We start from the raw sequence: 12,690 nt of genomic DNA on the forward strand, positions 1-12,690 counted from the left end.
CTTCAGCCAAGCTAGCTTTCCCGTCTTTGCTACCGGACTGTTCATACGAAATCAGCCAATTTATAGATTTTTCTACTCGTCTCTGCTCCAAGATCTTCCACAAGATTCAAACCTCAAGGCCCCGAATCAGTAATGGCAAGTCCTAGATCGAATACCGATGTATGTGTCATCATCATCACCACCTCCTCATGATTGCAGGAAACATCCCTGACGCAGCCCTTAGCCTGCAAATACTCGTCCGGCCTGGCACTATACAGTCGATAAGTGCCCTGGGCACAGATTTACGAAGCTCACCGCTCCACCGAGTCCTATGTACTGGTCGTGTGGTCGCTGCGCTACAAAGACAACACAGGCATTTCAGTGCATCCTCTGCGGATGGAGCATTTGTAGTCGCTGCAAACATTACGACCCTAAATATGCAAACCAAAAGACAGAAGAGAATCAACCAAAGTATCGGGGATAGGATCATTCCTGTTGAGGAGTATGGATAACGATTTGTAATCTGGACCATCTGCCCTTCGGATCGTTGTATACTGACGTGCCTTTTACAGGGTGCGGTCCTTCTCTCTAGACCCTCGCTGGTTTACAGCTTGGGTGTACGGTTTGGGTTGGGCGTTAGGTGTTGCCAGAGCTATTCTCCCAGCTGTGGACCTCTCATTTGGCCGGATTTCTCGGTTGGTTGCAAGGTGTCACGGTCTAAAGGGTGCATAGCACATGCTAAGTAGCGGTGGTTATACAGCAAGAACCATGTCAATGCGTTGCTTGTCAATGGGAGGCATCCTGATTCCTTCTCTGGCCTTAATTTCAATACAAGTCCAGTCGGTGCATTGCAATGGTACGAATACAATAAATGTGGCACGATTGAGTCACGAATCTGAAGACGATTGTGGCAAGCGCTGCAGCCGTTGGCGGAGATGTACAAACATAAACAAGCCATGAGATGCACCTTGCAGCCCGAATTGGCAGCCACTATGGGACTGCCTGATCGGCTCTTCCCGCAATTTATTCTCGCTGAATTGTTTCGACATGGCTTTCCTTTCTACCAAATTTACAGATTTCTACTAACACGCGTGCCGGTCTACCGCGGCAGTGTCCTTCTCTCCAATGCTCAACCCAATACAAATGCAACTATCGCTCCCATCTGTTGCCTTTATTCACTTTCGTCTTTTCTTTCACGTGCAGCCTCTGATAGTGTGATAGGAAGGTTAGCTGACCTGTCTATCACATGACAACGGGCTGGGTGGCTGCTACTTGCTAGATTCTTGCGCATATATAACATTTCTACTTAGCACTCGATCACTTTCTCCCATTTCCTTACCTACAACAACAATACAATGATGATGAGTTGACGGCCCTTGTTACCCAACCCGTGGCCACTCTTTCCAACCGATTACACGGTCTAACCCCTCACCCCCAACCTCACTCCATCGATGAGAAGTCTGAAAGTGAGTGAACGCTGAGCGTAGTTCTAATCCTGAAGCCCAAAGGAGAGAAGCTGGCTGCCTAGTAGTGTGTAATAGCTGTCTGTATTGTTCGCATGGTTCAGTTTCATGGTATTATCAACACACTGGAGGAGCTAGATAGCTGCAAATGTCTCGAAAAGCCACGGCCTTCTAGAGTGTAGATCGCTCTCGCCATCGGTGTTAGCTGTGGTCATGGCATGTTATGCAATCCTACGACCCGTTTCCTTGCCCGACTGCTGCGTGCAATGTGGTTTCGTGCGGCGCAATGAGTTACTGCTTTTGTTCCCAAGTAGTTGGACCTAGTTATGTCTTCCGAAGGAGGATCTACCTTTTAGGTTCTCCAAGACGAATTTTTGGAACCGGATAAAGGCTGCCAGGCAATGCTGACTGATCGATATTCACCTGTAGGGTTTGTCACTGTTCAGGCCTAGAGCCTGACCACATCTAGGTCATGGGAAGCATGCCTCGCAGCCTGACCGAATTGGCGGTTGTATTATCCAATGCCCCATGCCTTTCCCAGTTTTTGGTGCTGGCAGGGGCGATCCCTCTGGCAAGGCATTGAACATAGTCTCAGCCTCATGTGAGCTTGAACCCCTAGGAGTACTCGGTATATAGAGTTCAGCATTGGGAAGGCTCCGTGCGAATGGTATCAAGCGCTGACTTTGCCTTTCTTCTCCAGCCGGTACACCCAAACCAGTATTGTCCTCATTCGAACAAGGTTATGAGCATGGCAAGCGTGCTCATGAGCTCCTGGGTTCGGAATCGATCAGAAAATAACCCCGTCGCAAAGTTTACGTGTAGTTGGCCCCGCTGCCCGGATCGTGGAGCGTATGCTATAGGCAGAACTCAGTCCAGAAGAAGTTGGAAATAGCCTAAGGTGGTTCTGCTTCCTATATAAAACTACGCAGTACGAGGGACGTCGAGTTGACTGAGCAAGCGAATTTACACTCCGGCTCGCTTCGTTGTGCGCCGAAAGCGAAGGAAATCATGATCTCACAGCCTCGCTTCTGGCTAAATAGCCTATGAGTTGGTTCGTTGTAGACTAAGCGAGTCCGCTAGGGCCACGGATGAAAAGGACTAAGGGAAGTACCTTCCAGCTCACAACAAGCCTGACTTTCTTCTCTTCCGATTCTGCCGGCATGGCCCATGACGCACACTTTTTAGTCAAGCGCGCCCTTGTCTTCGCTTGTTGAATTTCCACGTCCAATCGGCTCGCGGATTGGACGCCAGTGCGATTGTACATGACGGAAACAACCTCAAAGAAATCCCACGAATTCTATATTTGGTCTGAAGAACTGGCCACAATGGGCAATTGCAAGGGCTCACAGCCGAACTGGCATCTGCCTTGGTCGTGGGACGAGATATGCGTGCAGGGATCCGCAACCACTTCCGCGTCGTGGGATCTTCCCGGATCAAAGGGCTGTTTGTACAACAAGCATGATCTTGACACAATGCGGGCCAGAGAACTTGATGAAGCTGCATTGCAAACGGTTTGTGATGTAGTGTGAGACTTGAGGCCCAAAGCAGAATCGTCGTCGTCCTGATTAGGTAGTCGGTAGATTCGACATGGCACCTTTTTCGTCTCAGCCACGAGAGAAAAGTGGGAGTGTTACGGTTTCATGTAGGGGTACGGATAACGACTCGACTCTCAACCCACCGCTTTTTGCCCTTACATCGTTGCTTTAGTCTTCTTCAGCCATCTCATCTCTGCTTCCCATCTGTCCCTCCACTGGTAAACGAGGTCTCTCCCCCAGAGAAATTTCTGCATGACTCCGCGCAGCTGTGCCCAGTCACCCAGCCACTCCTCCGACCGAGCCTCATTCCTGGCAGTTGGGCCGAAGATCTGCTCCATCAACGGCACAGTATATTTGACCAGCGGCTGGCATTGACACGCTTCGGCAGTCAACAGCACGGTCCAGACGAAATGCTCCTGCTGCTCTCGACTCGCCTCACCCGCGCCACGTTCCCTAGCCAATAACAGAAGCTTCTTTGGAAACAAATACTTCTGCGGACTGAAACGATAGCAGAACGATCGCATGCTAACGAGCATGACGCTGAGACAGACAATGGACTCTGTCAGCCGTTGGGAGATCGACAGGTACCTTTTCGCGTGCATGATGATGGTCGCCGGGCAGTAGTCCTTCAGCTGGATAAGCTTGTCCCCGTTGCTGGAGAAGAGTTGACGCTGTGTGAGACCGATCAGTGCAGTCACTTCGACGCTCAAGTGCCCATTCAACGCCAGTTCGCGGAACCCTTGAGGGAGATTGGCGATGATTGCACACACCTCTGGTGGATATGGATGTGTAGGATACTCGAGAGATGATGGCAGTGTATCTGACGATTCAGGTGGTAGGCCCGTACGCGATATTGCAGAGTCGGAGGACTCAAACTTGGGAATGTCGCCATCTTTAGACACCCCGGGAAGGTCGCCGACCGCCGAAACACTGTTTGAGATGTTAGTGGAAGAAATAGCTTCTCCATTTGGTGCAAGACTTCGAGATTGGATCACTGACTATTCGATCATGGACTTGAGGAGTCCCTCCTGGCCAAGATTGTCCAGACCACCGCGTGAAATGATCATATTCTGCAACGCGGCGGCATGGGCAGTCACCTCTGCCGACGTGCCATACTTTGTCTAACGCAACAAAGATCAGCGACTATAACCCAAAATTACCCGGCAAGAAAAAAACAGCGAGAGAGACTCACAGCCAAATCAGCAAGGAAAATCGTCGTCATGATGGCCGCATCATCGACGTGCGCCGTCTTCGGGCTCGCGAGGAGCTTCCGTAGACACGCCATCGCCCGGCCATAGTGGTATGCAATCTCGGCAGTGAGTCTCGTTTCCCCGTGGCCGCGATCGTAGACGTCGCTGTCGCGGTATGACAGGGCCAGTGCGACGATAGATTCAAAGAGGTACTCGTGTTGCATGCCCAGTTGTAAGAAGGGGAGGAGTATCGTTGGGATTTGGTCTTGGTGGGATGACGACTTGGAGCGGCCTGGCATCATGTGCTTGATCACTATGTACCCGAGAGAGGGAAGTCTGGTTAGTGAGATGGCCCTGTTCTGCTTGCTACACCATATCTGCTTTTCATCTATCAGTCCATATAGCGGGGAGTCATACCGAAATCAACAGCAATCGTCACGGTGCGAGAATTCTCAATCGGGAATGAATTCAAGTCTTCCGCCCCTGGATTGCCAATTCTGCATATGTCGGGGGATATTTCGTCGGTGGTGCGGTAGTAGTGACGCCGACACACCCCGTCGCTTTGTGATGTGGATGTCGATATCGATGTCGATGTCGAGTGCGAATTCGAGTGTGCCTCCGCTGTTGCCTTTTTGGACGGCTGTTGCTGCTCCCCCTTCCTCTCTCGACGCAGCCGATGCCGCGGCTGTTTCTTCTCCTGCTTGACGTGGTCGGTCATGATTATGAAGCGGAGTGGTTGCCGGCCACCCGTACTCGACGTGGATCCTCTCGAGGTAGCCGTGCTAGAGGCCACCATGACGCGTTGCTTGCCTGTTTGATCTGTTGCGATGCAGTGGGTCGAGTGAAGGCCTGGATCGTCGCTCACTCGCCCCCCTGAGCCGGCGCTATCGTTATTTTTGATGTTGTTGTCGTAGTTTGAAGAAATCATCTTGCTGATGGGATAGAACAACAATGCAAAAGAAGGTCAAGGCTGAAGAGCGTTGGTCACTATTTACAGACCGAAGACGCTTTTTGTGTTATGGTTTTGGCTTGTAGTTTTTTCAAGGAAAATAAAGCTCCTTGAATAAATCAGAATTATCTCTGTTAGAACTACCGGGTAGTAGGATGTTGTCGATCTCACTTCCAGCTTCCTTACGGCGATCGATGAACAACAAAAATAAGACGGATTTTCGTAGAAAACTAGCAACTTATCTGCTGGGCCTGAATAGCGATGGGTGGATGCAATGCAAGTATCTAGCCTTGCAGAAATTTAGCTATGTAGTGGTTCTAGAATTCTGGAATTGATATTCAGCTATGTACATCCCTAGTTTGGTCGGTACCAGGGAAGTCCTATGTACAAGGGTCTGACGCCAAGCTGATCTGATGATGAGGCGTCCCGTGATTTCCAGCGGAGGGGACGGGCTATAAAAACCAGAGTCCAAGCCTTCAGGGAAATAGTACAGCATTATGGAGTCGGTTACAAGCATTTCATGGGCACGAGCACGCACTTATGGGTGAAAGGAATCTGTTAGTTACCAAGCACTCTCCATAGAGACCAACCCAATGATATTTCACTACTTCGCTAATCGCAGTAACGCCAGCCCATTGACTTACACCAAATATATTTTATGGTATTTTCCTCCGCGGGGGAACAACAGTCTTATCCTTGGACACATCATGAGAACTCCCGTCCTTCGAGCACAATTGGCGCCACGAGCGTCCAACTGTAGATACCGTAGCATACCCAAGAACTGATGATCTTGATCCAGCTGGCCCAGTAAGTACGACCAACAGGTGTGAAGTCGGTCTTGTGCTCTGGGTCCATCTGTTGTGTAAACAGAGTCGCAACCCAGCAAGTTGCCAGTAAGAAGATGATGTGGAAAAGGGTGTAATTGTACTGGGTTCCTTGTCGCTCGTCGTCCTTTCCTCCTTTTGTACTGACCTCCTCTTCGTCATCTGAATCCTCGTCAAGGGCTGATGCTGGAAGAGCGCCACTTTCGACTGCAGCTCGCATAATCTCCCTACGCGAAGCAGGTTGTTGAGTAACCAATCCATGTTCATTCTCATCCTGCGTCAATTGAGCATACTTGTTCGCGGAGTTATTAGTTCCGATGGCAAATCCTTGGGTGGCTGCTCGAGTAGTGGTATAGGCGATTGTGAGGATTGTAACAATGGCGCCAAGGACAATAGTGGTGGTTCTTGCGCCTCGAGCACGAACAAGAGGATTGCAGTTCTTGTCGTCAGGTTCCATGCATACGGCGGAAAAGGTGAGGTAGGTGCAGTAGACGGCGACCATGGCAGACTGGGCCAAGCCTGCTTTAGGATTGGCTTCCTGGATAGTGGGTTGAACGCTAAGGACGGTAATGACACAGAGGAAGACCAAATTGATAGTGATGGCCGAGATATTCATACTGCATCCACTTTTGGCGAAAAAGATATACATGATGATGGTCATGGCGATGGCGGCAATATACATGCCGAGGCTAGACCCCATAAGTAAGACTTGCCAGAGGCGGTAATTTGGACCATCTCCTTGATCAATCTTGTCTTGACAGAGTTCTGCCCAAGTATGCGCTAGGTCAACCAGAAGGATCAGGCCGAGAAGGACAAAGAGGATGGCACCGAAGTAGGCGATGTAATTGCCCCAGAAGAGAAAGAAACCTTCGGGAATGAAGAAGCTGATGACGACAAAAGCAAGCCAAACGAGTATCTTGGGACCCCAAAAGCCATTTTGTAGGCCGGCCCTAGTGTCTCTGGTGCTCTTGACGCCGACGAGGAGAACGGAGAGCAACAAATGGAACAGTGCGAGGGCAAAGTTGATACGCTGGACGGCGAAATAGCCATAGCAGTTGGAGGAGCCGCATTTGAAAGTCATGTAATCCAAAGTAAGATGTTCAAGTTTCCGAATAGCCCAAGGAGTGAGCATGACCCAGGCAACAATACTGTTCACCAAAAGAATCATAGCGTATGCGATTCTGGTGGCGATAGAGGATCGGAATTTAGACATGCCACATGGTCCGCACAGCATGGAACAAGAGGCTGCTCCACAGCATGATGCTCCGACTGACCATAGTGTTGCAGCGGATGGGAGGAGGAGGGCAGGTACGGCAAGGATAGCACCCATTTGGAAGGGCTTAGGCCGAGAGGTTGTAGGTCGCTGGGGAGGCTGAGAATCGAGACTATTCGGTTTCGATAGATGACTATACTGGCGGAGAGATGTTGTGAGAAGAGGAATGCGAGATGAAAGACGAGCGGGATGGGATGACAATGGTGCTTGTCGTCGCCGTTGTTGGCTGGAGACGAAGGATGCAAGGAAAGAGCATTAGCAGCGGGTGGGCTGGCTGCGGCAGTGACGGCACGAACACGTGATATGTACCCGAAACAGAAGGTTAACCGGAGTGCCACTTTGCACCCGATTGGGGGGACCCCCGATGGAGTACTCCGTACTGCAGGTGCATTCCCACCTCAACGGACTTTCCAAACGACTCGGATTCCCCAGTCGACAGTCGATGGAGGGGACGAAGTGTTGTGTGCTTCTCACGTTTTCTGCTCTTCCCACTTTCTCAACGTAGCCCACGATCTTCATGACTTCGTGGTGGGCGATCCTTATTTCTGGAATGGACTGACACGCATCCTCCCGCAATCACCATGATCCTCAGTTCCGAGCCAAACAAGGCGCGAGTCCTGACGGTGGTCTTCTGCACCGTAACCGCATTAGCCTGCGGTACCAATGCGAGTATCTCTCCCCTATACATGTTGTATACTGACATCGGTCACAGTATGGCTACTCGGTATGGGGTCCGAGTTTCGCGACCGATCTCAGACTCTCTGCCACCCAGAGTAACCTTATCGTATGAGACACCGACCTAGATAAGAGATGGACAAACAGGGCTGATCTCTGTTGCAGGGTACTTTTGGAAACCTGGGCATGTATGCTACCGGTATACCGGCTGGCATGATGATAGACGCCAAAACCCCAAGGTGGGGAATCGTTCTGGGCATCTTCTTCTTCGGTATTGGCTATTATCCTATTGCTCGAGGTATGCATGGAATGACCCCCGGCATTCGGAAGATGAGTCTAACTCTCCTCAGCATACCTGGCTGGACCTGGTGCCTACAGCGTGGCTTCTATATGCTTGTTCTCCTTCTTCACCGGCGCGGGCAGTTGTTCCGCCTTTACCGCGTCCATCAAAGCAGGTAAGCCTACTTAATACCACCAAGGTAAAAGCCGAACGACTGATCATATCATATCAGCCGCATTGAGTTTTCCCGATGCACGAGGGACCGCCACAGCCTTCCCGCTGGCAGCCTTTGGTCTGAGCGCGTTGTTCTTTGCAGGAATTGCCTTGCTTCTCCCTTCCGGAGTTTACAGCTTCCTTGTTCTCCTGGCTGCCGGCACCGTTGTACTTCCGCTGATATCGCTTCCATTTGTTCGTGCTCCCACCCACCGCACCTATCAACACCTACCGCAGCACGAGAACCAAGTACTCCGTCGGACTAGCTCCTCTACCAGCCGACAAGAACAATCTCGTAACTCTGAAGAACCAGGTGCGCTCATTGAATCTCAAAATCACAAATCCCCAACGACGAACAACTGCATAGATGCATCTGGACCCCTTCCCATCCTTGAAGCATCCAGCACCGAAAATTCCTCCTTACTCTCCACCACTTCAGAAGACCTTGAAGACCTTGAAAATTCCAAGCATTCCCACTCTGACAAGACCCTTGATTCCCCTCATCTAGACATTCGTGGTTTTGCCCTTCTACCCCTTCCTGAATTTTGGCAATTATTCTGTATGCTCGGGCTTTTGACTGGCATCGGCTTGATGACAATTAAGTGAGTTCCATCTTCTCTCGTTCCTCCTGGGCGCATCCCCTGACGACGGCTTAGCAATATCGGCAACGACGCTCAAGCACTTTGGAAACACTATGACCCCTCGACTACAAGCGAATTCATTGAAAAACGCCAGGCAATGCATGTCTCAATTCTATCATTTTTCTCCTTTTCCGGACGTCTCCTCTCCGGCATTGGCAGCGACATACTGGTATCGAAACTTGGTCGGTCGCGATTCTGGTGCCTCTTTGTCTCCGCTCTCATTTTCTGCTTCGCACAAGTCACCGGAACCGCAGTGGAAGACCCGCACTTCCTGATCCTCGTCTCGGGACTCACAGGCCTCGCCTATGGCATTCTGTTTGGAGTGTACCCGAGCCTGGTGGCACATTGTTTCGGGGTACACGGTTTGAGCCAGAACTGGGGCACCATGACCCTCGCTCCCGTCATCTCGGGAAACATCTTCAACCTGCTGTACGGTTGGATCTATGACTCCCACAGCGAGATCAACGACGAGAAGGGCAGTATGGAGTGCCTTATCGGCCGCAGGTGCTATGCCCAGGCATATTGGGTCGCACTAGGCGCCGCTCTGATTGGTGTGGCCACGTGTTTGTGGACTATCCGCCATGAGTATCTGGTGCACAGTAAACAAAACACAGCAAATGGCCGCGGCCAAGGCTTCAATAGAAGGTCGGACCATGAGAGACTCGCCTAGACGGGCGATCATGTATTTGGTCGGCGATCTGCGTCTGCAATCTTGTACGTACGACTGTCCGGCCAATTCTACCGATATATATACTTCTCCCCCCACCCCATCTTTTTTGGGGCCCAATATCAGCAATTTAGAATAGGAACCATATAGAAGGCGACTGGCTACTTGGTTGAAGGTTAGGGACAGGACACCCAGGACCTACGCGAGTAGCGTGCAGCAAACCTGGAATCTCGTTATTTTTCTCCATAGCCTTTGAATTGAAGTAGTTTCTTATTTATCTAAACTCCTAGTTCCCAGGGCCGGAGATCTTCTTTGAACGCCGTGTAGAAGAATTTGGTCGAGAGAGAGGGGGGGGGGGGCAGATTCGTGCGCCATGAGGTCCCTCCCTTGTAAAGGTCACTTAATCATCATCTGATTTACAGTAATGATATTTCTTCCCCAAACACCTCATTGTTGATCTCTGTCATTTCTATCAAACCAGCCATTCTCGAAGCGCCTGCCGTCTCTCGATTTCGTGAACCCGGTGGGAGACGATTTTATTCAGCCCTGCTTGTCTCATAGCCCACCTGAACGCCGCTGTCCCTCTCATGGTGATCGTCGTAAGCCAATATTGTTAACAGTAATAGTACATCGAAAATGTTCCTGATTCGGGATGTTGTTCTCCTGTGTTCTCATGTCTTGTCCGAATCTCCCGTATTTCGTGCCACTTCCGCTGCGGCAGATGCTTCCTCTTCAGCCTCGACGGGAGGGCTGGTGACCAGATTGCTGGGAATGGCAGGTGTGTTGGCAGGAGCCGTGCTCATGTCACTGATCTGTTTCTCCAATTCCCGAATTCTCATACGGAGCATCTGATTCTCTCTCGTCAGATTCGCGGTCTCAGCTTGGTAGAACGCGCTTTCGTCGCGGAAACTGTTTCTTCTTCCAATGGTCTCGATTGGGGAAGGTGGGGAGATGAATTCGGAATTTCGGCTTTCTCCACCATCAGCCATGCCATGGAGGTGGGGAGATCTGCTTGCGCTTGAATGTCGGTGGGTGTAGGAGACTCGTCGTGGTAAAGGCGTGCCAGCTGGAACAGCGGGATGGACGGAGGGAAAGGATAATGAGCGCTCGGAAGCGGGCGTAAGGTCATCGATAACGGCGGTGCTGTTGCCCGGTTGTGAAGGTCGCCTGGACTGTTCGGACGACGTACGCAGGGCGTCAAGCTGCAATTGCTGTTCCCGAATCATTTGTAGCATTCGATTGACCTGTGCCTCTTGCTCTTGCTCCAGGACATTGTGGACCTCTCCGAGGCTGGGTTGTCGCTGGTGGTGTGGGTCGCCAGTTGCGATGGTTGGACGGCCCGCTAGGGTGGGTGGACTTGCTGAGACATAGCTGTGAGGCACTCTGTCTGTGAAACTGGCACGCAGGTCACTGCTAGAAAGTTCTCCTGGGCTGGGGAGGGAAGGGTCGTTCAGGTTGAGGTTAATGGCGACTTGTGAGCGACGCCGATCAGTGGGCAGTCGGCCGAGTCTGGGGGAGCCTCGATTACTCAGGGAAGATCTTCTAGACTCATTAGCAGCATTGATGCTGGCGGCAGAGGCGAGCGATATGGAGGCGCTGCGAGGGGAGGGAGTCTCTTGTCGATTTGGAGGAGAGGTAACTGTGTGCATGGATCTCGGCTGCATTGGGGAGGAAGACATTGAGCGTGAAGGTGGTAAAGAATTGAGGTCTGGAGGGGCCATAGTGAAACGAAGGGTAAAACAAGATTGGGAAGCAGAGGGATTTATACGGATACTAGTACTTGTAATTTATGTTAGGCTGGTGAGCGAATACCTGGAAGCGTGAGGTGTGGTTCCGTGATGAGCGGCGAAAGCTGAGGGTCTTGGTGTGTGTGCGCGTGAAAGACACAGGCAGAGCAGAGCACATGACGTGAAGGAGGGAAATCTTGGCGGGTGGGAATCGCAAAGGAACGGGTCTGCGTGCTCTGAATGGACTGTACTGTGCATAAGCTGATAATATCGCACAGAGATGAGCCACAATTTGCATTATTTATGTTAGTCATGTTTGCAGTGAGAGGGATTAGGAAATACAAAAGCCTAGTAATGATAAGTCCTGGGCTACGTAATGGCCCGCCCTAGAAATGACCTACGCGTCTCAACGCGTCATTTTCTACTATAGTACTCCGTTTCCATCTACAGTAGTTACTACTTATATGAACTAGCATTCTATAGCTTAAATCTAACAGCCATTCTCAACTATAAAGCTCGATGATATTTAATTATTTGCTCCGCTATAACTGCAAATGATATAGAGTCAAAGATTCTTAGTCATTATTACGCACTACTCATACTAATAGGTAGGTACTCCGTACGGAGTACAGCTAGTAGATATCGATTTTCCATTCGTAGCTCGGGTCCTCTTAATCGTAGTTTTCTCGTCCATCGTCCGACTCGCCTTTGTCGTTTCCAACTGTAGTGGCTCTTGATTCTCTCCCAGCATCCAGCAGCTTCGTCAGTAAGCCTTCGACTTGCAAATCGTTCTCACCTCTCAATTGGTCGAATAACGTGGACTTAACATGGCGAATCACAGCTGGCGTTGCTTTACCTTCGATCCATGCTTGAAACCTTCCTTCAAGGTCTCCGCTCACGCATAAATGATACCACTAGACAGACCCTCAACTTCCCAGTCCTCGATCTCAAGCCTGCCTGCCTTGCGATCGTCACGGCTCCGTTTGAACCCTGTTTCGATGATGCTCTCCTGTAGTCCTTCCATCGTAGCTGTCCTTTTATCGATATCCTGCTCGTCTAGTTCCATCTTTGGAGCAGCTTTGGCGCTTTTCTGGCGAAGATCATCTAGAATGCTCTTCTGAAGCTCGTACATGGCCGCCATGTTCGTTCGCGCAAGTTGTGCCTCTGTCGCTTTTGGATGTTTCGGTTCTAGTTGTCCATCATTATGCAGGAATTTGCGCTTGGGTTCCATTATCCGGGCAAGAGTATGTCATTTCTCGAAGCTGGCTCGCATA

General features: G+C 50.7%; 4 protein-coding genes across 4 annotated transcripts; 1 reads left to right on the plus strand and 3 right to left on the minus strand.

Moving 5' to 3' along the window:
• Positions 1 to 3,132: 3,132 nt before the first annotated feature.
• On the minus strand, positions 3,133 to 5,095 carry A1O9_05491 (uncharacterized protein; the record flags this gene model as incomplete). The annotated part of the gene is made up of 4 exons (XM_013404709.1): positions 3,133 to 3,907; positions 3,977 to 4,098; positions 4,170 to 4,480; positions 4,585 to 5,095. The coding sequence occupies 4 exons, from the start codon at positions 5,093 to 5,095 to the stop codon at positions 3,133 to 3,135; spliced, it is 1,719 nt and encodes a 572-aa protein (XP_013260163.1).
• A 726-nt stretch (positions 5,096 to 5,821) lies between these two features.
• On the minus strand, positions 5,822 to 7,270 carry A1O9_05492 (uncharacterized protein; the record flags this gene model as incomplete). Its single annotated transcript, XM_013404710.1, has 1 exon — positions 5,822 to 7,270. The coding sequence occupies one exon, from the start codon at positions 7,268 to 7,270 to the stop codon at positions 5,822 to 5,824; it is 1,449 nt and encodes a 482-aa protein (XP_013260164.1).
• An 804-nt stretch (positions 7,271 to 8,074) lies between these two features.
• On the plus strand, positions 8,075 to 9,692 carry A1O9_05493 (uncharacterized protein; the record flags this gene model as incomplete). Its single annotated transcript, XM_013404711.1, has 4 exons — positions 8,075 to 8,186; positions 8,239 to 8,343; positions 8,401 to 8,983; positions 9,038 to 9,692. The coding sequence occupies 4 exons, from the start codon at positions 8,075 to 8,077 to the stop codon at positions 9,690 to 9,692; spliced, it is 1,455 nt and encodes a 484-aa protein (XP_013260165.1).
• Positions 9,693 to 10,360: 668 nt separating this feature from the next.
• Positions 10,361 to 11,410, minus strand: A1O9_05494 (uncharacterized protein; the record flags this gene model as incomplete). The annotated part of the gene is made up of 1 exon (XM_013404712.1): positions 10,361 to 11,410. One exon carries the CDS (start codon positions 11,408 to 11,410, stop codon positions 10,361 to 10,363), a length of 1,050 nt encoding a protein of 349 aa, XP_013260166.1.
• Positions 11,411 to 12,690: the final 1,280 nt, after the last annotated feature.

Source organism: Exophiala aquamarina (genome assembly GCF_000709125.1).
Source record: "Exophiala aquamarina CBS 119918 chromosome Unknown aczIA-supercont1.4, whole genome shotgun sequence".
Taxonomy (NCBI): Eukaryota; Fungi; Ascomycota; class Eurotiomycetes; order Chaetothyriales; family Herpotrichiellaceae; genus Exophiala; species Exophiala aquamarina.